Here is a 25,611-nt window from a genome sequence, read left to right on the forward strand (position 1 = left end):
ATGGTTTTTACTTTTGTCCAACACGCAAATGTTGGACGAAAGTCAAAAGTAATTAAAAGTGACGTATATGTTGGCGTAAGAATCACTTTTTTCCTTCCGCTCTTCCCAAAGCCAACAAACTATAGATATAGATATATATATATATATATATATATATATATATATATATATATATTTTATATATATATTTATATATATACATAAATATATATTTATATATAAAAAAATAAATATATTTATATATATATATATATATATATATATATATATATATATATATATATATATATATATATATATATATATATATATATATATATATATATATATATATATATATATATATATATATATATATATATTCTAAGTAAAGGCTGAATGGAGTTTGCCTCCTATCATTAGTACAATTTAAAATCGGTCATGCTTATAGTAATATGTATATATATATATATATATATATATATATATATATATATATATATATATATATATATATATATATATATATATATATATATATATATATATATATATATATATATACATAAATTTGCTTATTAACTTTAATATATATATATATATATATTAAAGCTGCTGCGCCTTAACTTACGTTCAGGCGCAGCATCTTTATCAAATATTTTCCTATTTGAACTGTAAATTAAACTTTAAACTATTTTGTATAAAAGCTGTTAGTCTAAAGAATAAAATAAGCAATAAAACGCAGTTGATACCAAACCTTTGGAAAGCCTAAAGTTAAAATTAAAATAACCGATTATTGATTAATTACATATATTATTCATTATTATTGATTATTTTACTGAAGCAATAAAATGTTAACACTATGATAATAAAAGCTAAAAGTGTGGCCAAAAGAGAACTTATTGCTAAAAATGCCACTAAACTTATGTTACACGGAAAACAAGGTAAAAAGCTTGCTTCAACTTTTAGGTCTGAATTCTGCAAATCAGTAAAACGGTTTGTATTAGAAACTTTCACAAGATGTTGAGAATTCTATACCAATTTAAAAAATATATAAAAATTTATCTGAGGTGACTGGCTAAGGAAAATAAACTTCTTTTTTTTTTGATGCTATATATTTAACTTACGTTACATCACATACTTTACCGAGCAATTTTTTATATGGATTTTTTATATCTATTGTAAAAGTTAGAGTTACATAACAAAAGAATTGAACTCATTTATTAAAAATAATTAGCAAATGAAATTTTAAAACTGGTGGCACTCTTTCTGAGTGATTTTTTAATAAAAATTATGAAAGTTATCAAAATGAAAACAGTTTTTCCGCAAGACCAAGACCAACTTTAAAAAATTATTTTAGTTTTACAACTTTATTAATACTTATTTGAGTCATTTAAAGAAGAAAATTTTTGGTTTGTCAAAGTTTTGACTTACACTTCTTACATATTGCCTTATTTTCATAAGGTTGAACTTTTAAAATGTATTTACATTTAAATTCTTAAAAATATTTTTGACATAAAAAAATCACAGTTTAGGAGGGAGAGTTATATATGCGATCGTTTGTGACAGGAGGAAAGAAGTTAAAATTAACAAATATAGGGTAACGTGCTTTATGGATGACCACCCAAACATACAATTTTTTTTTTTTTTTTTTCATATTAGGAGAATAGCAGACAAATTTTTTTTTTTAATATCTAAATAAAAATATTTATAAAATTCTTATTTTTATTTATTTATCTATTTATATTTATATGTCAACCAAAATAAGAATACATAAACAAATAAAAAAATAATAACATAAATAATTTTAATCAATATTGAAAAAAAAATTTTTAATATTCTCCTAATACAAAAAGTTTCAGTTAGAACCTTGTCAAACCAACGCAACAAATAACAATTACTAAATGAAGTAATTTATTTGTTAACAAAAACTTGACGAAAAAGAGCCAGAACTTTAGTAAATGCATGTAGCTTACGTTACTCAAATTGAGAGTAAAAATTTAACCAAGCATTGTTATTTAAAACTTTAAATATAAAAACGTAATAATTAATATTCTTTTGCAAATATTATTAAAAAACATAAGTTTTTAAACAAAACTTTATCATGTTTTTGTTAATTTATGTTACATGAAAATTGCATATATATACATATATATATATTTTATAAAGTATATCTGACCAACAACAATTTCAACATGTTAGCTCCGTTTTCACACTAAATTATTTCTGATTATGCAAATAAATTCATATTTAAAATAAAATTTTACAATGATACTTTTTTATCATGCAATGAGAAAAAGCATAACTTTCAGAAGCATAAAAATGACTTAAATTAATCAATTTTAGTACAAAAAGTATATTTTATATAAACTTTCATGTGTCTACATCAATATTTGTTTGCTAAAAGTTGACAAAAATGACAATAAAATTTGACTACTTTTTCATTTTCTGCCGTGGAATTGCCAATTGAATTTGGGCATTGAAAAAATCAGGTCTTTGAAACATTCTTGGAACCTCAACACAAACATCCTCTACCTATTACAACTATTTAATACTTATTCAATTTATAATTATTACAGGTCTAAAAAATGGACACTGACAGTATGCCCCTAAATGAATATAAAAACAGTGTTCATAATAAAAAAATATAGTTTATAATATAAACATTCATGATTTTATTTATTCATTTATTTTATAGAAGCAGTGTTTTTTGAAATTGGAGGATTTTATTTTATTTTTAAATATACATGTTTTCTGCATCTGCAGCTTCTGATGCCAAATTGTTCTTGATATTAACAACTCATTAAGAAAAACAATATTTGAAAATAAGGAATTAACATCATCGCTTGCAAATCTTATAAGTATGACCACAGGTATATTTATTATTGTTGATCTTAATAAACAAACTTTTATCTATACAAACCAAATTATGCATAATTTTAAAACAAATAGCTAAATCATGTTTTGTTTGTTTGAGCTCAAGAGAATCCAAACCAAGCACCTGTAAATAGCTATATAAGCTTAAATAACTAAGATTAGTAATTTTTTGGTGAATCTTTTTTGAATATTTTCAATAGACTTTCTTCACATAGTTTGGTGTGGCGACCAAACTGGAGAGCAATATTCAATAATTGGTCTTCTATAAGTGGTAAATGTGTGCACTAATATACTAGGATTACAAGTTTCAAAACATTTTAAGACTAAATATGCGCTAATACTAGCTACATGGATAAAAAGTTGAAACTATTTGTATTTATAGAATATTTGGCTGTGTTATGGTTGCTAGTGCTAAAAGGACACTCAACAGATAAATCACTTAGAAGAGAAATGCTTTAAGAAAATACAAAGATCAAGAAAAATGATTTTATGCATGGGTTCTTTAACAAATTGGTGCACACCGAGTTTACCCAATTTAAGAAAATAGTAAGACAATTATTGTTTGCTGAAACATAGTTTAGCCAATCCATTTAAGATAAATTGAAGTCACCTACAACTATAATCTGGGACACTGGGTAGCACAAATTATGATTAATGAAATCAACAATACCAAGTTATTAAACAGAGTTTTTGAGATCAAAAATCATATTAACACAGATATCAATATCAATATTTGTTTGAGTAATCTGTACTTGTTCTGCATTAATGTCATTTCTGCAGTAAATTGCTACTTCTCCACCAACTTTAATACAGACCTTGCAATAAATTGAGTAATTTTTTAAACACAAAATAGCACTAGAAAGTTTATTATTGAAGAATGTTTTACAAATGCAGATTATTGCAGGTATTTAGATGGATATTATTTATACAATTATTTTAGTGAAAATTAACATAAATAGAAATAATTTGTATAATAAACAATATATAACTTAATGAAATTAACTAAACAATATACAAACAATTACCATAGAAGTATTTCTGTCAAATTAAACTAAAAATAAAACAAAATGATTTTTTTATTCTTCATCAGCATTAAAATTAAAATAAAATATTATTTTAAAACTTTTTAAATTGAAAAAATTAAAAAACTCTTAAAATTTGTGTTGTTGTATTTTTCCATTTTCTTTTTATGTCAGTTATATTATTTTCGAAATTTTTGAAAGTTTTTTGTAAGTTAAATAACATTCAGCTAGTATTAAACATTTGTAGATATTTTTTAAACAATGGTTTATCGTAAAATAGCACTATGTAACAATTTTTGTCCTTGGATTCAAGGTATTATATTTTAACTACTTATATTTGAAGACTGTTAAAAAAATGACAGCATTTAACACAAACTTTGATTTCATGATGAAAACACACACAAAATTTATTTTTGTTAGGAAGGAATAAAAAAAATTGCATATCTTCATTCAGCTAGTCTCGTAGGAAATAACAACTGCATATTGAATAGACAAAAACAGCAAAACATCAATGAAAAAAACTTCAGAAACGAGTAGTTTCCTAGATTTGTGAGTGTACACTCTTCCAAAGTAGCCCTGAAATGTAGTTCCCTATTATGCTTTTGTTGTACTGTCCTAGATAAAGCATTTAAAGTCCAATATATTGTCATAAAATTGCTCATCTAGCACTTTTTAGTAAGCTCTCATGTACATCCCATTTTAGTGTAACTCTTAATAAGTATCTGAACCAACTTCACATAGTTTTTAGCCTTCTGATTACCCAGAAGCCATGGAAACAAAACTGTTCTAAATTGCTCTTTTAATTCAGTTCACGAGTTTGGCAAATTTGTCACTTTTACAATCTTTTTGATCTGTGGTTTAACTAAGATAACAGCTCTAAACTCGGACAGCTTTGGAAAAAAATTTTTGAGGTACTTAAAATGTATTTCCTTGTCAAGAACAGTGACAAACTCCTTGATGAGGCCGAACTTCATCTGCAGCAAGGACATAAGCACTTTCTGGGTTCTATCAACGGCGCCCACTTCACATTTCTTTTGCCCTTAAAACTTGGTCTATTACAGCCAATCTGTGATAATGTGCCTTAGTGGCATGGCTGTCCTAGACGCAAAAGAAACAAGGAAAAACCATGTGAAACTGCCTTTGACGTTGCTTCAAGATGCAAAATATTTTACAAAATTACTCAGAGAGTGATTTACACATCAGAGAGGCTCACGAAAAACGAAAATTATAAAGGTATGTTTTAAAACTGCTGAAGTTCTAAAAAAAAAACATAAATTGAACATATTTAGTAAAAACAAAATTGTACGTAAGTTTAAAAAAAATTGTAAGTGAAATTGTAAATTTAAGTGTTAAATTTTTTTACTAAAAAGTCAAAAATTTACTTAATTTGAACATTCATATTGAATTATTTTCCGTGGACAAAAAAGATTTCTAAAATTGCATCACAGGGCACCTTAATGTGTTTGTTATCATCTCATATAAGAAGCATTCATGGGTCAGTTAGGTTGGCATTATCAGGATCCATGCTAACTGTGTATAATAAATCTTTGCAAATTTTTACTTTTATAACTACATGTATAATAATAAAATTATGAAAGAATGTTAGTACTATCAATTAAAAGCTACCAAGTACTTTCTACTAGTTCAAAAAAAAGTGGAAAGAACCAAAACAGTGTTGTCAATAAATGCATTCATTATCAACCACATAATAATAATAAAAGATCTTAGCAGCAAAAAAGTTAAACCTATTTCTGAAAATTTTACATAAGATTTCTTAAAAAATTTATATTAATGCTTTCTTAAACTTTTAAAAAAAAATTTATGATTTCATAACCCTTATATTTCAAGCATCAAACATTTTCTTAAAAATATATATCTTCTTTAATAATGTGAATACCTAATATAATATAATAGAAATAAAACACTAATAAAGAAAATAAAGTATTTTTTTTAAATCTTATTATAAATCTTTAAATTTAGATGACTTTTGTTAAAATGTCCAGATATGGCAACCTATATTTTATAAGTTAGTTCTTTACAAATATTTCATTGGTTGATTAATACAACAACAAATACTACAGTAAATAATATATATAAATAAAAATTAAAACTTTTACTTTAAATAATTTAAACTATTCAACATAAGAGAAATTTACAGAAAAAATTAATAATCACTAACATCATTTTTATCACCATCAATATCGTTGGCATAATTATTGACTTTTTTTTTGCTCAGAGAATTCTCTTTATATTTTATTTTGTTTAATTTCATATCTGATTCAGAAGGTGCCTAAATAAATATATTTTATTTATGTACTGTACTTTATCAAAAACAAAAAACAAAAAAAAAACATACAATATATGAATTTAGTTATATAAAAAATATTAGAATTATCTACAAATATTACTGATTTCTTAGTTTAAAGCAAAATAGAATGAATTAATGCATTTTCTCAGACAAATATTGTCAAGAAAATATATTTTTTTTTTTTTTTTTTTTTGCTTTAAACAAATTTACCAACAAGACTGCAAGCATGAGAGATCAGCTGCAAAGGATAACAAGAAATCACATAAAATAGAGGGCTCAATAAAAGTGTTGTCTCTTATCAATAATATTACCAATATTGGAATATTTATATCAGTAAACAACTAAGTCTTATTTAGGTTAATCCCTTCACTGTAAACCCTAAAATGCCACAAAGAAGAAGAAGCCCTAAGTTGTCATAAAGATCAATTCAGGATTGACTGTGAATATCCTTTCTTTAAAACTAGAGTATATAATCCTTTACAGGGACGAACCAGGGCCCCATTACAGGTACAAACCAAGATCTGTTTGGGTACCACTTAAACGGTATGAATACCCAAATAAAAGTGCCCAAAAATATTTATTATTTGTTATAAAGTTATGGTTTCAAATGCAGTAGAAAATAACTAATTTTCTGTTTAGTTTAGCAAGTTCATTTTTTCTTCACGATAATAAAATGGATTAAAAAGTGCTTTTTAAATGTTAAACATAATTTTGGTCTTTGTTACCTCAAGAAAATCACTTTTCCAGATACACCATATGGAGAAAGGTAATGACCAGCATGCTGGACTTTAATGAAAACCTTTAATATGTCAAGAGGTACAACCCTTTTCTAACTGTTTTTATCTAATGCACAATAAAAACTTTCAGTTATAACAGTTAACATGTCGGCAGCAGGAAAAGAGGATTGAAATTCTTAGTGATTATCAGAGAGTAAGTTGTTAAAGTTTTTTAACTAAAGACTCAAAGACTTTGCTAATAATAGAAAAAAGACTGCTCGGACTGTAGTTAGAAAGGTCAGAATGTTCTTCAGAGTTTTTAAAAAATTAGAATCACAAATGCCGTATTCCAGCAGACAGGAAAACAAGAATAAGTTAAGCACTTGTTAAATAGATTAGAAAGGAACAATGAAAAGTTTGGAGAACACTTTTGTGAGACTGTTTAACTAGTTTCAGATTGGGATGACAGGAAGATTGTGGTTATTAGATGCAAAAGATGAACTAAAGAAAAAGTTCTTGGTAAATGGTTTTGAAAAAACTTGGATCTTAGATTAGAGATTAGACTCCCCGCCCCCCTCCTTTTCGAAAATAAAATAAAAAGTTTTTATAACTACCTGAACTTATTTCAGAGATTATTTAAGAGATTAGCATCTTTGAGTAACTTTGAGTTGATATTTTGCTAATTAAGTTGTTGATTCTAATGTATGTATGTATGTATGTATGTATTTATGTATGTATGTATGCATGTATGTATGTATGTATGTATGTATGTATGTATGTATGTATGTATGTATGTATGTATGTATGTATGTATGTATGTATGTATGTATGTATGTATGTATGTATGTATGTATGTATGTATGTATGTATGTATGTATGTATGTATGTAAGTGTGTATGTGTTTAAATGTATGTAACTAAAAATGCAAATCAACAAATAAATAAAATAATTGAAATAAAATAAATAACCAACATATAACAAAATATGAGAAATACCACCATATCAGGAAAGTCAAACACTTCTAATGATTTTGAGCTAATATTCTTAAATTTTTCACTAGAAATTTTCTTTTTTTCAATCTGCATATCTATAGATTTAAGCTGTGGCTTACATACAGGTGGCGCTACATAACTTTCATCTGGAGAATCTTGAAATAAAACCTGCTTTGTTTGAAGTAACTTCTTTAACTATGCAATAAAATAAAAATTACCATAATCTTAAAAATTGTAGTTTCAAATATTTTTTTAAACATGTTTATAATCTTTTATAAAGTTATAAAAGATTTTTTTTTTAATGTCATCTTTAATTCCAATAAGTTTCACAGCAATATATTTATTTTATAGTATGCCTATTTTGTTTTGTTTAAATTGATTTTAATTTTAAAATTTATTCATTTACCTAAGGTTTATATTTTATATAGAAGGTTTGTATAGATTTAGATAAATTCAAATTTATTTAAATTGTAAATTATCAAATATACAAAACAAAAAATTTAATATATTTTATTCTACATTTTATAGTATATTCAATATCTAAACAATAAAAACCACTTTAAAAGTATATTATTAAAATCACAAATAGCAAAGATTGTGAAAATATTTCATTTAAGAATGATTAAGAATAAGTAGTTAAAAATTGTAACAATATTATTATAACAACGTTGTATATGTTGTATACAACTTATGTTCTTTACAAATTTATGTGTGTAATTGTATTTATAATATATTATTATTATTATCATTACTATTATTATTATTTTTATATGCATGTCTGTATGTACTATTATTGCATGTATGTATTTATATCTAAAAAAGTGTTTTTAGTTAATAAATTGATAATATTGTCAAATATAAATTTAAAAAGATAAAAAAGTAAAAAAAATAAAAATATATATATAATCTGCCCACACCCAAATCTGTCAAAATAATGCATACTTACCATCCATCTTTCCTTATTTAATTATTGTGTAATCTCAAATAATAAAAAAGAATCTTTGAAGTTTCCAAGTAAATCAGAACAAAAAATTTTTTTTTCAATTTAGATTCACTCCCAACAACATTGAAAGCAACAGCTATTAAGTGGGAGTTACTAAAAAAAAAGAATAAAGTTATAGATCAAGGAAATGGTTGACAGAAGACATGAAAAGTTGAAGGTTGTATGAGTCAGAAAAACATTAAGATGGAAAAGAGTTCCAAAGCCTTGAAGTGCGGAGAAAAAAACTAGATGAATAAAAGTTTTTAGAGCATACAGGAACAGATACAAAAGAATACAAATACAAGATACAAAGTAAAAGAATGAGACTTTGCTAAATGACAAGTCGAATGAAATTGATTTTAGTTGATGGAACTAATGATAGCTCTTTTAAGCAGCAACCATGACAGTATTTGTAGAAAAGAGAAAGAGATGCAACTTTATGATGCTGGGAAAAAGGCCTAAGCTTAGCAGATCCAACTATGATTACAATGCGTTTTTGGACCTTGCCTTGAAGATTATAACTAGAAAAAACAGCCCAAATATGACAACAATATTCCATACAGGGAAAAATAAGAAATTTGTAAAGGTAGAGAATGGAATCAGGAGAGAGAAAATGGCAAAATGGCATGATAAAGAGAAGCAGCCTTAGCAGATACTAATTTAGCAATCGATTGTATATATGGTTTCAATGAAAGGTCAGTAGTAAACAATACTCTAAGAAGACATAAAGAAGGGGACTCAGTGAGAGGGTTGTCATTCATTAATATAGGAATGTTGACAGTACTGCGATAGTTGTTTACATTATATAACTGAGTTTTGTTGGAGTTAAAATTTACAAGCCACTGTGAGCCCCAATCTATTACAGAAGTGAGATCAGATTCAAGATTGGCTGCCTGTTCTAAGCTTTCAAAAAGACAAGACTTTTTGTCAAGACAAGAGTATAAAGTCATCAGCAAAAAAGAGCTAATTTAGATGTAAGGTTGTCATGTAAGATTATTTTCATTAGATTAATGTAGATAAGAAACAAAACAGGACCAAGGATAGAACCTTGAGATGTTACTGGACCAGAGAACCCCAGAAGTTACTGGAAATATAGAAGAGTGTTAATCTTTAAGGATGGCTTTAATAAAGCAGCTAGAAAGAAACAATTTGATAATCTCATAAACTTTCCCAGATATACCATATGAAACAAGTTTATAGAGAAGAACAGAATGCCAAACTTTGTCAAAAGCCTTAGATTTGTCAAAAGCAATAGCCATAGCCTCTCTGCCACCAACTAATGCATGGTAAAATCTTTCAGCATTTATCACCATTTAATAAAATTTCACAGCAGTTATCAAGGCAGCTGTAGGGTGAGAGGATTGAAAACCAAATTGATTATCTGACAGTAAGTTATTTGCTAAGTAAGTTATTCAAGATGGGATGTGAGAAACTTATTAATCAAAGACTCAAAGATCATGCTATTAACCGAAGAAAGACTGATCCGACAATAATTGGGGGGGGGGGGGGGTGTTCAGAATATCCACTTGAGCTTTTGAAAATTGGAACAACAGATGCCATTTTCCAGCAGGCAGGAAAACAAAATTAAGTCAAGCCCTTATTAAGTAATTTAAAGAAAATTTCTGAAGATCAATTTTGTAAAAAAATGAAAGGAATGTTGGCAAGACCACAAGCTATATAAGAAGGAAGTACAAGATGAACGATTTAAAAAGATCAATCATGGTCAGAACCACCTAAAGGAGAAAAAGAAGAAATTGAACACAAGCTAGGATCAGAGACCAGACATAAATCAAGGAGTAAAGGGAAATGATTAGGGTTATCAGGAAAGCGAGTCACATAGATAACTATCTGAGTACGAGATTGAGAAATGCAGAAGTTATAACAATATTGGCAAATAACAACAATATTGGCAGATGGGTAAAGGAAGAAGGCACGGTCAATTTGATCAGAAATTACATCTAATAGAGTGCAGTCTTGGGAAAAGAAGAATGTTAAATAACAAAGAGAAAGGTGATAGAGTGAAGAGGTGCTAAGCGGAAGCACATAAAAGAATAGTCAAAGGATTCGAACCTGATTTCACAACAAATAGGTGAATTGATGCGCATGTATACCCATAAGACAAGCATGTGACTATTGGAGTCTTTGAGAATCAAAGGATAGTAACCATCAACACTAAGATCAGAAGAAGGAATAGCAGAACTTAAATTAGTCTCACTAAGAGCAAGCAAGTCTGGTGAACTTTGCAAGAGGTAAGACTCAACTGATGAAAGGTTACTTTGCAGACCACAAATATTAGTAAAAGATATTTAAACATTTAGGTGGTGGATTGGTTTTTTATGTTTAATATTTTGGGTTACTTTTGACATGATTTAAGTTTAGTAGTTAGATACAGTTAACATCTGCCCGAGATGAGTATTTTTATCAAGACACCATCTCTAGTCTTTACTTAACTAAGAGCCCCAAGGCAGGGGATTTATAAGTTGGAATTTGTTTCTCCTAGCCTTTGCCTAAAAAAAAGCCTACTCTACAAGGAAGCAGAGTATGGGGCTCATAGTTCTGGGATACATAATACCAGTAGCAGGGTGATCGTGCTATATATGTGTGTATATATATATACATACATATATATATGTATACATATGTATATATATATATATATATATATTCATATATATATATATATATATATATATATATATATATATATATATATATATATATATTTAAACAATTTTAAAATGTATTCTACAAAATAGAGTGCTCAATGTTCTTAAAAGAACAGAGCAATTATAAATTAGTAGAAAATCGCTTAACAAAAATTTTTCTCATTTTACACAGTGTTTCATCAATAAAGACTCATCAGAAAAGACTCATCTCTGATGAGTCTATATAGATTAAACTCATTATACAATGAGAAAAATTTTTGTTAAGTTATTTTTTACTAATTTATATATATATATATATATATATATATATATATATATATATATACACAATATATATATATATATATATATTTATATATATATATATATATATATATATGTATATATATATATATATATGTATGTATATATATATAAATGTATACATGTATATGTATATATATATATATATATATATATATATATATATATATATATATATATATATATATGTATATATGTATATATATATAAATGTATAAATGTATATGTATATATATATATATATATATATATATATATATATATATATATACATATATATATATATACATATATATATATATATATATATATATATATATATATATATATATATATATATATATATATATATATATATATATATAATTGCTAGTTACTTCAAAACTTTAAAGACTATGTGTTATTATTCGAGACCCAATTCATTATTGCTTCTTAAAGATACATATACCTTTTTTTTTTAAATTCAAGAAATAAGTGTTATGAAAATAAATGCGGTATGAAATAATTAACAGCTGTAGAATACTTACCTATCTATCTCTGTAAAAACTTAATGTAAGTACAAAATTAATTTGTTCTTTATAATTTTTTATATAAAATTTTATTTAAACTAAAATAATAAATTCAACCTTTTTAAGTTTTGAGCAATCAGTTTTAGTTTCGTTTAAACTCTTTGAAATATTGAAATCTGCATCTTGTTTTTCTTGAACATTTTTCCTCATTTGATTTTTTTGCTGCTGACCATTTTGGTTTACATGTGGATGGTTATAAATGCATTCTGTGACATCATGCTTACCTTTTGATTTGTTGTCAATTTTATCAGATTGATTGTCACTTTGGTTCTTTCTACTTTCCTGTTTAATACCATCAAGATCACTAACTGATGCAAACTTTGGCTTTGAACAGTCAGCATTATTTGTTTCACTAACTAAACTTAATGCATTTTGCATTGATATATTTGTAATTTCAGAACTTTTTGATTTAATTTTCTTTTTAATTTCAGAATTATTTGATTCTGTAATAATCTCTCTACCTGTAGTATTAGCATCATTTATATTTTTATCAGTTTTTACTTGGTTATTTTCCATAATTTCATGTGCTTTCTGCACATTATTTTGTGTCATTCTTTCTATTTGATTTTTATTTACTGCTTCAACATCCTTTATCAAATTTTTACTTTCTGCTTTCTTACTCACTACTTGTATAATTTTTTCCATTTTTATAGTACTCTCCATCATTTTGTCTTTTATTATAGTACTCTCCATCATTTTGTCTTTTATTTCTTTAGTATTATCTATAATATTTTTATTGTCTTTTGTGTTTTTAGTATTCTCTACCATTTTCGTATTGACTTCATTTTCTGTAGTATTTTCATAGATTTCATTATTCACTTTTGTTTCTTTAGAATTTTCTTCTGTTTTATTTTTATAGCTTTTTGCAACATTAATTTTCTTATTTTCACTAATAACTTTGCTTGATTCAGCTTTATCTTTTTCTTTGGATGTTCTATCTGTATGCTCATTTATTTTAACTCTATTATCAGTTATTTTATCTGAAGATTTATTTAAATTATTAGATTTTAATCTGTTACTTTCCTCGCAGTTACTTTGTATCTCATAATTTATTGCCGGTGATTGAAGTTTTTGTTTTGAATCGTTTTTGCTATTCTGAATAGTAGATGAAACATCTTCTAGCACCTTAAAATAAATTATTTGCTTATACAAAAGAAATACTTTACATTATGCAAAATTTATCATATTATTTAATGGGATTTAGTAAGAGATATAGAAAAATATAAACTTTTTTTATTTATTTATCAACTATAGTTTTATAATTCTTAAGTTAAATGGTAGAATAATCTCATATGAACAGTAAACACTTGAAAAAAACACTAAAGGTATAATCGTTTTCTAATATAGTACATAAAAAAAATTATATTTATCAAGAAGCATAAATTAAACAAAAACAATATTAACAATATACCAATTTATGATATAAAACAAAAAATATAAATTTAAAATAAACAATAAAAAAAATAAATACTACTTTCTATAGCAAAGTATTGTATTATAAGTATATTAAGAAAAAACTTCAATGTTTTTGCATAAGTGTAAATTGTGTGAGCAAGAAACTTCTCAAAATTATATCTATTAACAGTATTTGAAGTGAATACCGCCGTTTGTTTATCATTTTAAATGAGCATTTCTGTAAACTTTGCATTTTTAAATAGCATATAACCAACCACATCAAAATAAGTAAATCATTTATACTTTTGAAGAAATAATAAAAAAAATTATGTAAAAAAGTAAACAAATCATATTTAAAATAATTAAAATTTTTTGTACTGAATAAATGAGTAACCACAATTTGAAAATAAGCAAAACACGATAAATAAAAATTACAATTAAAACACAAAAATTTAAAACTAAGCAACTAAAGTAGATACAGCACAATTTATATTGAAATTTATATTGTTAACATCACATTTCAGTCTTTTGATAACTCTTTGAAGTTTTTTTGAAAACTCAGTCATAGAAACCTAATTCAAACTATATTAACCAATCAAAAATGTAACTAAAATGACAACAAAATCATTAAAATGTGAAAATTTGAAACTTTAAATGATCTTAAAATATTTATAGCATAAAAGCTATATTTATTACTATAATAAGTAATAATTAATTATTATAATTATAATATTGTATTTAATTTTAATTATTATAATTGTAGCATTATATTTAATTACAAAGTTCTAGTAAGTATTAAACTATATCTTTACTTTCAAATGTAGGCAAACTACTTGAAAAGTTGATGTGTAACAGGTAACTAAGCATATTAAATTTATCAGCTTATATAGTTTGCAATTTGGATTCTGAATTAACTCCTTAATATTCCAGTTGTTCCTTTTTAAGTAATTGTTTACCTCCTACCCTAGATATATTAAACTCGTGCCAACCCTTATATCAATCATCAAAGCGATTCTAATAAACACTTTTTAGTAAAGCTTTGAGTAAATATCTATTTTTTCATCAGTCCTTATAGTTTAAGGAACAAAAAAAAGTTGCAGGAGGTGATATTTGGTAAATATGATAGATGAGTCATGATTGAAGTGTTGTTTTTGACCAAAAAATATCTCACAACCAGCAATGAGTTTACTTTTTTTTTTGTTTGTTTGTTTTGCATCTTGCAAACAGACCATAAATTCATAAGGTAATACTCCTTATTGGCCCTATGACTTTGTGGTAAGAACTCCTCATGCACTATGTCATTAAAATCAAAGAAAACAGTAAGTAATGGTAATTATGGTATTCAAAGAAAACTTCTTTAATTAAACTGATATAATTTAGTTGACATTTAATTGAACTGATATAATTTGATTGATTTTTAATTGAACTTATATGTTGTTTTTTTTTGGGTACTTCAATTGAGGGCTTTGGTTTTAATATTATAACCATATATAATTCATCACTAATTATAATTGTTTTGAACAAATCAGAATCGTCATTGACATTACTCAGCAAAGTTCATCTTAAAACTGCATAATTTTGAACATAAGAATGGTATCATGAGCATAGCTTTGAAGCTTCATATGAGCAGATTTGTGATGCTTATGAGACGGTACTTATGGTCAAAACAAAGTAGTTTCAGAATGAACTTTGCTGAAATACATCTCATGCCTAAAACATCACCAAAAAATATGATTCATCAATTTTTTTATATAATTTTTTTCAGTGCTTAAACATTGATGTGCTGAGGCAACCAGAGCAAGGCTCAGCACATTACATCAAAGTTTGGTAGCAAAAAATTGTCAACAACGCGAAAACACATCTAAAATTTGTATCTGTAAATTTGAAACTGTAAAGAAAAGTTTGGGATATGTGTACCAACATAAATCATTTTTTATTCAATTTTTAAACTATTTTAAAGTTAAGTAAACTTTAAAACTTATAACTTGTGTGGTTTGTATTATAAATTGAATCAATATAAAAAACATATGGTACTTTTATTTGAGAAAAGTTTGTGAACAGTTATGCTTTAAATGAAAAACATTGGTGTTTTAAACTTTTGCACTCATAAATAAAAAAATTTTTTTTTTTTTTCAACATCTTTGCTTCCAACAAGGCTGCAAGCAACCACTATTAGAGTTGGAAGTTACTGGAAAAGAAAAGATGAAGTGTATAGAGCAAGATAACGATTGACAGAGGACTTTAAAGATTGCAAATTCTAAAGAAATGATGTACAAGGAAAAAAACTAGATAAATTAGAATTTTTGGACCACTTAGGAACAGTCACAGTAAAAGGATGAGACTTAATTGAATGATGAGTAATACAAGAACAAATTTTAGTAGATGGGACAAGAGATGCTAGCTGTTTAAAGTGTGCCCCTTATTTAAACACAATTATGAAATATAGATATATATCTACACTTTTACATACTATCTACATATTTCAACATATTTATTCTAGCAACTAAAAAAATATTCTTTTGAAAAATAGGATGATAATGTTAACCCAATAAACTAAAGTTTACAGGATCATAAACTAGAGTTGGACTGATTGTCTTCAAATTGCCTACATATCTATTTTACTATATATCTTTACTTAATTACTACTATTTACTTTATTAAAATTATACAAAAAATTAATAAAATTATATACTTAATTAAAAATATATATTTAAAACCAACAAGAAATCATTTTGGGAAGGTCAAAATAGAAGCTTGACTGACATTTATCTTGCACATTGGTTTTTGATTGCAGAGAGCCAAGTAAATATTAAAAGCCAATTGTTAGAAATTGTTAAGAAAAGCTGATTGACTTTGAAAATAAAATGAAGTATAAAGGGATGAGGATGTGTAAAGGGCTGTAGGTATGTAATCCAATACATTGTTAAGTAAGTTCTGAACGAGTACAAGTTATTAAAAGTTTTTGCTGTTCTAATAAGATTATTGAGCAAGATAAATTGACAATTGACAAGATAAATTAATTGATAAAAACAATTTACATCATTTTTTATAAAGGAAAAATTAAAAAAAAAAAAACCTTTTTATTTGAAATAGTACGAACTTGAACATTTAATGGTGAAATAGCAGCTGAACTACGACACCTATAAAATAATTTCAGTAACGAAACATCAGTTAAACATAAAACAGCAGTTCGACATCCCAAGTGGCAGCTAAACTTTCATACATAAAAAATGAGACATTTAATGGTAAAATAAAAGCTAAAACACAAAAACAAACACTTAATGAACACAAATATAACATAAATTACTTATTGATGAAATAGCTCATAAACTATGACACACAATACTAATATTTATAATAACAAGACACTTAATGGCACCACATAAAAAAAACATCTAATGGTAAAACAAAAGCCAATACTATGACATCTATGAGAAAAATTTATTTAAAAATCTGATAATACGCTACTAATTTATTGAAAATATAATTTAATATGAATGAAAACATTCCTAATCATCTTAATATAATTTGAAATACAAGCAAATAAAATTATGTCACTATATGATTTGTATAATAGTATATATATATATATAATAAGAATGTATAACATAAAATATATGTACACATTTGTATTATATATATACTGCTATAGAAATCATATAGTGAAATATAAATGTTATACATACATATATATATATATATATATATATATATATATATATATATATATATATATATATATATATATATATATATATATACTATTTTGATCCTAAGCTGCATTTGACTCAATTTTTGCAAAACATCAACACCTGATATAACAGTTTTTAATTTAACATAAAAAAATCTTATCACAAAAATATATTGTATTAATTCTTCTCTGCCCTTAATTAAAAATATTTTCATCAATCATTAAAATATTCGAACAGTTCTATTTTCACCAATCAATAAAATAGTCAAACAGTTTTATTTTCACCAACCAAAAAAATATTTGAATAGTTCTATTTTCACCAATCGATAAAATATTCGAACAGTTTTATTTTCACCAACCGATAAAATACTCGAACAGTTCCATTTTCACCAACCGATAAAATACTTAAACAGTTCTATTTTCACCAATCAATAAAATACTCAAACAGTTCTATTTTCACCAATCAATTAAATATTTGAACAGCTCTACTTTGACCAATCAATAAAATAATTGAACAGTTCTATTTTTTTCAGTTGATATCATATTATGTGTTTAAACACTTAAAACAAATTATATTTTTATACCAAAGAATTGCTTATAAAAATTTGCAACTTTCTAAAAATCTTAATCTTGCTATTAAAAAAAAAAATGAAATTATGAAAAACCGCGTTGCAACCCTTTTTTTCAATACAAAATATATAAATAAAGTTGCTAACTTTATGTAATAAATATATACAATCCACCAAACACATAACTAAAATTTTAATGAATTGTTATAAAAGTACATTATCAGAAGAGAAAAATGAATTGCAAAAAAAAAAATCTAAAGAAACAATCATGAGGTGCAAAAAATAATTGTATTTCAATCACACTTAGCTTGAACCCTGCATAATTAAAAAATATAAATATTTGCATCATATACAAAATTAGGGTTTTTCAGTACTTTTTAAACAGTACTTTTCAAAACAGTACTTTTTAAAAAAAAAACTGTTAACAGCTGGTTTTTTATTATTTTCAGATTTAAGTTTTACAAATAAAAAATATTTTTACATTAATCTGATTTTATTATATTATTAATAAAAGTAAATAGCTTTTCATAAGAACATTTTTATTTCATATATTAAAATTTTAAAAACAAAAGCACTTTAAGTGATTTGTTAGAGAAATTATTTCATACCAAAAATACAAATTCAATATCCATTGATGTTGCTTTGATGCAAAGTAATACATCATTTAAGTTTTACAGGTTTCTGTTTGTTTACCGATGTTCTTGAAAAGTATGAATTCTGATTTGAGGCTGATCCTCCAAAATGTACCAACATTTCCTTTTTTTTTTTGAAGTTTACATCAGACTCCAAAAAAAAGCAGGTCAAATTTCCTGTAAAAGTTAATGCGGCTTTTGATGGAATGATTGCAGGACTCTTGAGACTTCATAATGCCCTAATTAACTCTCTTGTCTACATTAATTTTTTAATTTTTTATGAGCTTGCTACTTTTTATGCTGTTCAAATCATAAATTTTAATCTGTCAGTACACATAAACCAATGCAATAATCTTTTTGTTCCCATCAGTAAAGTTACAAGTTATAAACAATATTGTCAATAAATAATTAATGGATAAAACACATTCAAAACAATAAAAAAAATCATTTCAAGAAAAATATTACTTAAAATATTACCATAATGCAGACAAGTTATTTGGACTTGTTGCAGCTGGTGCATTAACAAACTTGATTTCACCAAGTAGCTGTTGTATAGCAGTAAGAACTTTATCTGCATTAAACAACTTTTAAAATTACTAATCAAAATATTTTAATTATTATAAATTAAGTACTAGACCTAAAAAATAGTGCAAAATGTAAAATAAAACTTGGTATAATAAAAAAAAAATACTATGTACAGGATTTATTTACAGAGGATTTATTTAAAGGAAGAGAACAGAATTAGAAGTAGGAAAAATAGCAAGCACAATAAAGAAGCAAATCTCAACTTTATAATGGGTTGATGATAAAATTTTGATGAAAGATCAGTTGTGAATAATATTCCAAAAAGACACAATAAGTGTAATTTATTAATGTTATTTCTTGATATAGAAGTAGGAGCATTATTGTGGCAATGATTAACATAACACAACTGGTTTTTGCTTGGTTTAAAATTAGAATTGTTCTGGTAAAAATTACCAGCCACAAAAAATACCTCCATGACTTATCTTTTACTTACCATCCAAGGTTTATGAGCTCTTCTAGTCATTACATTCACTTTAAGTTGTTTTCACACTAAAAGCTGTTTTATATCAAAGTTTTCTTTCACCTAGGTACACACCACAGCTAAAGAGTCTCATCTTCCTTAATATAAGATGATATGAGAAATAATATGATACATATATAAGGCACTTTTCAGTAGTAAGGAAAACAAGATTTAGTCAAGAACTTAATGCATGACTGTGACAAGAATACTGAATGGATCACAAGCTTTAGAAGAATTTATGTAAGAAATTAAACAACAAAAACTAGATTGATTGAAACCTGTTTGTCTATTAGCTTATGTGACAACACTCTTCCTGATTTCAGAAAGAGTATAATCATTAGATTCCAGAAATGAATTAGAGGTAAAGTTTTTTGAAAGTAATTTTATCCTTATTTTTGAATAAGATAATAAGATCAGACCCATTTACAAGAAGTTATTAGACTAAATCTACCTTTTGAGATAAATATAAAAAATAAAAAAAATTTAGAAGATTGAAAATATTGGTTTCATTAAGCTCAGCATTAAGCAGCACTTGTTTGTATCAATATCTTGCAATGATTGAAACTCAACTAAGAACAAAAAGACATTTGTTTTTAGTAGAATTGTTCTGGTAAAAAGGGTGAAAGAAAAAACTACAGTTGGAAACAGCAGATATACAAGGAGGAAACTATGAGGTAAAGTAAGGCTTCACTTGAAACCGAAAAAGTAGTGAGTATCCTGAAACTAAAAAAGTAATGAGTAACCTGCTTAAATAAAGTTGCCCCCTAACCCTCATGGAGTTAAATATGCAAATAAAATAATAATAATAAAAAAAATAAAAAAGAGAAAAATAAAAACCATGCCTGATTTTTTCTGCAGAAAATAAATAACGCAAGCCTATGATTTAATGATCCTCATCAAAGAAACATCAAGAAAATCATTAAATAAAAAACAATGAGAAACAATGTATGTATTTCAAGGTCTCTGGCAAAAACTAAAATTACATCAATGCATTAAAAAAAACTGTTGTTAGCCTTGAACTCATCAAATTATTTAATTATCTAACATTTAGGGAAATAATCGTTAAATACGATTTTGCAAATTTTATCAGATGAGGAAGAGCCTGCTGAACTAAGTTATTGACAATGTATCAATAATAAAGAATTTATTATACTTGGTGAATTTTAAGGTCACAATAATGAACAACTCATTACTATTGGGCTAGTAAAATTAGTAACTTGTAGGTTAGTAGAATGTTGTTTTTATTCTTAGTGTTATTATCAAAATAATAGCAATAATAATAAAAATAGACAATTCAACAAACAAAAATCTTTTAAAAATTGTATTTACTATTTATATAAACAACATCAACAAATACCACCTCATTAAATTCCTTAGTAATACCACCTATCTAATTGTGCTGCTTAAATACCAATAACAATCAGACTCATGTTCCTCATCCTGCCCAAAAGTCAATTGGTTGCTAATTACACAGTTAAAGACAAACCCTTACCCTCAACTAAAGTTAACAACTCATTGTGACTGGTGTCATGGAACATTAATTGATTAAGAAATAAATGGCTGCAATCAAAAGATTACATCTGCAAAATGAACATAGTATGTCTGCAGGAAACAAAGTCGGATGTAACAGTCACCTGTGGATCTCTCGCACTTGATGGTTACTTTATTAGCAGACATGATAGGAATTCTTCAGGTGGTGGGGTGATTACATTTATTAAAAAAAACCTTCACCCAAAAGTTTTAACTTTGTTTAAAGCAAAGATTAATGACCAGGGAATTGAAGCAACAGTAAATTCAATTCAATTAAAAAACCTAAACAATTCATAATTGTTATAGGAGTATATCAATCGCTAAATGCACTAGCAGACTGGGTTCCAAAGTTTAACCAAATCATTGCTGAAATTAGCTCAATTATAGGATCAACCTGCATACTTGGTGACTTAAATGCTGACATGATGAAACCAGCATCTTATCCTGCAAAGTCGCTACATACTACCTTATTACTTGCAAATGCTTCATTCAGATTGATTGCCCCAACAAGAACCACTGCAACTTCCGCAACTTGTTTAGACATTATTGCTACACCAGTAGAAATGGTGTGTACAAGCTACTGTATGGGATTATTAGCCATCAGTGATCATTTTTCAGTGGAAGAAACTCTTAAAGTAGCAATTAGTACAAAAATTGAACCTATTGTCAAACAATTTTTCAATAAAGCTGACTTTGCAAAACTTAATTTGATGACAAGCCAAATAGTTATTAATAGCAGTAATAATTTTAACACATCTTTAGACACAATGCTAGACACATGGCATTTCTCTATAATAAAATTATTTGACAACTTGATTCCCACTTAAACAGTATCCTTTTAGAAAAAAACAAGCCTAAATGGATGAACAAAGAAATTAAAGAAATGATTCACCTCCGTAACAATATGGCAAAAAAACTAATTAACAACTGTAACAATAAAGAACTTATAACTAAATTACAAGTATTAAAAAAAAAATTAAAAGTATTATCAAGATGGCAGTTAAAAAACATGGACAAAACCTCCTCAATCAAAAAGACACTAAGAATGCTTGGGCATTCATAAGAGAAGTAAGTTTTTCTTCCCAAAAAAATGGAAAGGCGGTCATAGATTTAAATATACTTAACTCCTATTTAGCGGATTCTGTGAGAGCTCCCAAAATATCTTTGTTAAACTTAATTCCAGGTTGCAACATTAAAAATTTATTTAGTCATAAAAAAATTAATTGCAAAATAGTATTTCAACATCTAGTGAACCTGAAGGAAAAAACTGTTACAGGGTACGATGGTCTACCAGGATTTGTTTTAAAAAAAATTAGCTGCAGCTATTTTGCCAAACATAACAGCAATTATTAACAAAAGCATTGAAGATAATTTTCCAATAATGTGGAAAAAAGCAAATATAGTAGCAGTCTGGAAAAATAAAGGATCGAAATCAAAACCAGAGAATTATAGAAAGGATGTTTAAAAAGATAATAGCTAGACAACTGTCTACTTTTTGTGATGTGAATAAGACAATTTCTCCAGAACAATATGGATTTAGAGAGAGATCGAGTTGCGAGTATGCTCTTATAAATTTTGTCAACGTTTGGATGCGTAGCATTGGTCAGGGTAAATTTGCAGGTGCTATTATGATTGACCTCTCTAAGGCATTTGATTTTGTTCCACAACAACTTCTTATTAACGAATTATTCAAAATAGCCTGTAGCTTGAGCACGATACCCTGGTTCCACAACCATTTATCCAATAGGAATCAGAGAGTCATTCAAGTAACCCAGTGGAAGCCAGTATCATGTGGACTTCCTCAGGGAAGTGGACTTAGTCCCAAACTTTTTATTATTTACATAAGAGATCTTCCAACTTGCTCTCAGTTTGCTGACAATATTAACCACTCTGAGGAAGATGTGGACTTGTATACACTATCAACGAAATTGGTACATATATTTTATAAAACCAAAGACTTCTGCACATCTTATGGCCTCACGATAAATTTGTCAAAGACACAGTTTTTAATATTTAAGAACCCTAAAATGAAACTGCCTGATAATTTACAGATGGTAATAGACGGTTGTATAATCAATCCAGTCAAAACAGTTAAATTTTTAGAAGTAAGCCTTGACTAGCATCTAACCTTTGGTCCTCATATAGAAAATATGTTTTTAAAATGTCACTGTACCTTGGGAGTTCTTTCATAAGCTAGTCTTAACCTAACTAGGAACCTTCTGAGATTGGCTTATATATCATTATTAAGATTTCAGCTTAAGTATTCTAGTGCAATTCTTGTATCTGCATCACCATCACAGTTAAAGAAACTAGACATAGTTCAAAAAATTGCTTCACGAATTATTTGCGGAGCAAATCAAGTTGTCCACTCAGCCCCTCTTCTTACTAAATTAAAACTGGACTCACTAAAGATAGAAGAGAAAATCATGTAGCTGAACTTGTTTGTTCTATTATAATTAGAGATTGTCCTCCAGCCTTTTACAACCGATTTCAAGATCATACTGAGGGGGAAACTCATAAAGAAATCCACGCTCGCATTAAAATTGGTCAGAGGCGATTTATTGCAACTGGTCATCAGATATTGAATAATAGTTGAGCAAACTGAGAGAGAAATACAAAATAACAAAAATTACAACAAAAAAAAAATATAAAAAAACAAAGCAAAACAAAAAAATACAACACAACTCGAGGAGCGGAAGAAGGATTAAAAAAAACATTATATTACACAATCAAGATACAAATTATAACATTATTAAATTTCTATTACTCCTAAGTTTTAAACTTTGACTTGCTATTACTCCCTAAGTTTCAAGCTATAAACTGATATTACTGTTTAAGTTTAAAGCTATAAACTGATATTAATCCCTAATTTGCTTAATTACTTCTTAAGTTTTAAGCTATTATTTGCTATTACTCCCTAAGTTTTAAGCTATAAACTGATATTACTCCCTAATTTTTAAGCTATAAACTGATATTAATCCCTAAGTTTCAAGCTATAATTTGCTATTACTCTCTAAGTTTAAAGCTATAAATTGCTATTACTCCAAAAGTTTTATACTATAAATTGCTAATATTCCCTAATTTTGAAGCTATAAATAGCTTAAAACTTATTAAGTTTTAAACTATTTATAGTTTATTACTCCCGAAGTTTTAAGTTTTAAGCTATAAGTTGCATAAAACTTAGAAAGTAATTCCTAGACAAGTTAGTGTGGCTATCACTTCTATAAACTCCCAGTTGATTTCCTCTAACAAAAAAAAAATTTTTTAAACTAGTTACTCCCAACAAGGCTGCAAACAACCACTATTAAGTTGGGAGTTAGTTATTAGAAAACAAAGAATAGTGTTAAAGAACAAGAAAACAGTTGACTATAAAAGTTGAAGGTTCTATGATTTAGGAAAACATCAAGATGGGAGAGAGTTCCAAGAAAACATCTTTTACAAATTGAACTATGTTGAGGGTTGTTAGTCTTGCAATAGTTTTAATTCTTTTAACGGTTCTAAAGAAATTTCATACATTCTTTTTCTGTTTCTTGATTTGATATTATTTTCTAAGAAATGTGCAACATTAAACGTAGTAATATATGTACATATGTTTAATATCAGTTTAACTCTTCCAACATCTTTCATGTTTTTAAACTATTAATAATAAACTTAAAGAGTTTTATTTCTAATTAAAATTAAAAAACAAAAAAATTTTAAATTAAAGTTAAAAAACAAAATCTGAATACCATGTTTTGTGAAAATAATTTTGACATAATGTTCAGATGACTCAGGACAAAAAGGTGCAAGAGTGTAGGCAGGTACATTTAACTTTATTACCATTATGATTTTCTCCTCATTTACTATAAATAAAAATTAATAAGAATAATCAGTTTTTTATAAGTTTTTTTTAATTAAAGAAATTCTTTTATTATATTATAGAGTTGTGTTTTCTTTCTTAATTTATTTTCAAGTATATTTATAAATATATATATATATATATATATATATATATATATATATATATATATATATATATATATATATATATATATATATATTATATATATATATATATATAATAATGATAAGCTGCAACAAATAATAAAATGTCGCTTGAAAGGAATAGCAACTCTTTAGCTCTTTGTCAGTAGACAATGAGCTGTAGCAGCAATTCGGTACATTAAATGTAATACTAGTGCTGGCTACAGTGTTTGTCTAAACGGTTTTTAAATTCATTAAGATGACTCCCACAAACTGTGATGAGTCAATAACAGTTTGTGGGAGTGAATTCCACTGGTTTACTACTCTGTTAGGGAAGAATTGAGTTTAGTAGAAACAGCAAGCATGTTGTTA

At 26.3% G+C, this 25,611-nt stretch overlaps 1 protein-coding gene across 6 annotated transcripts in view; it reads right to left on the reverse strand.

Annotated features, from left to right (window-relative positions):
• Positions 1–25,611, reverse strand: part of LOC105845222 (synaptonemal complex protein 2) — a 126,035-nt gene that overhangs the window by 57,069 nt on the left and 43,355 nt on the right. For 3 of the 6 annotated variants that reach the window (XM_065796472.1, XM_065796470.1, XM_065796474.1), the window contains 6 exons: positions 25,005–25,118; positions 19,179–19,272; positions 16,886–16,949; positions 12,472–13,539; positions 7,901–8,089; positions 6,058–6,168 (listed from right to left, as the gene is read on the reverse strand). In XM_065796472.1, coding sequence (XP_065652544.1) covers positions 6,058–6,168; positions 7,901–8,089; positions 12,472–13,539; positions 16,886–16,949; positions 19,179–19,272; positions 25,005–25,118 — 1,640 coding nt within the window. Of the gene's footprint in view, positions 1–6,057; positions 6,169–7,897; positions 8,090–12,471; positions 13,540–16,885; positions 16,950–19,178; positions 19,273–25,004; positions 25,119–25,611 lie in introns of all 6 variants that reach the window. The other 3 variants (XM_065796471.1, XM_065796469.1, XM_065796473.1) reach the window with 1 other exon arrangement.

This window comes from Hydra vulgaris, chromosome 04 (assembly GCF_038396675.1).
Source record: "Hydra vulgaris chromosome 04, alternate assembly HydraT2T_AEP".
Taxonomy (NCBI): domain Eukaryota; kingdom Metazoa; phylum Cnidaria; class Hydrozoa; order Anthoathecata; family Hydridae; genus Hydra; species Hydra vulgaris.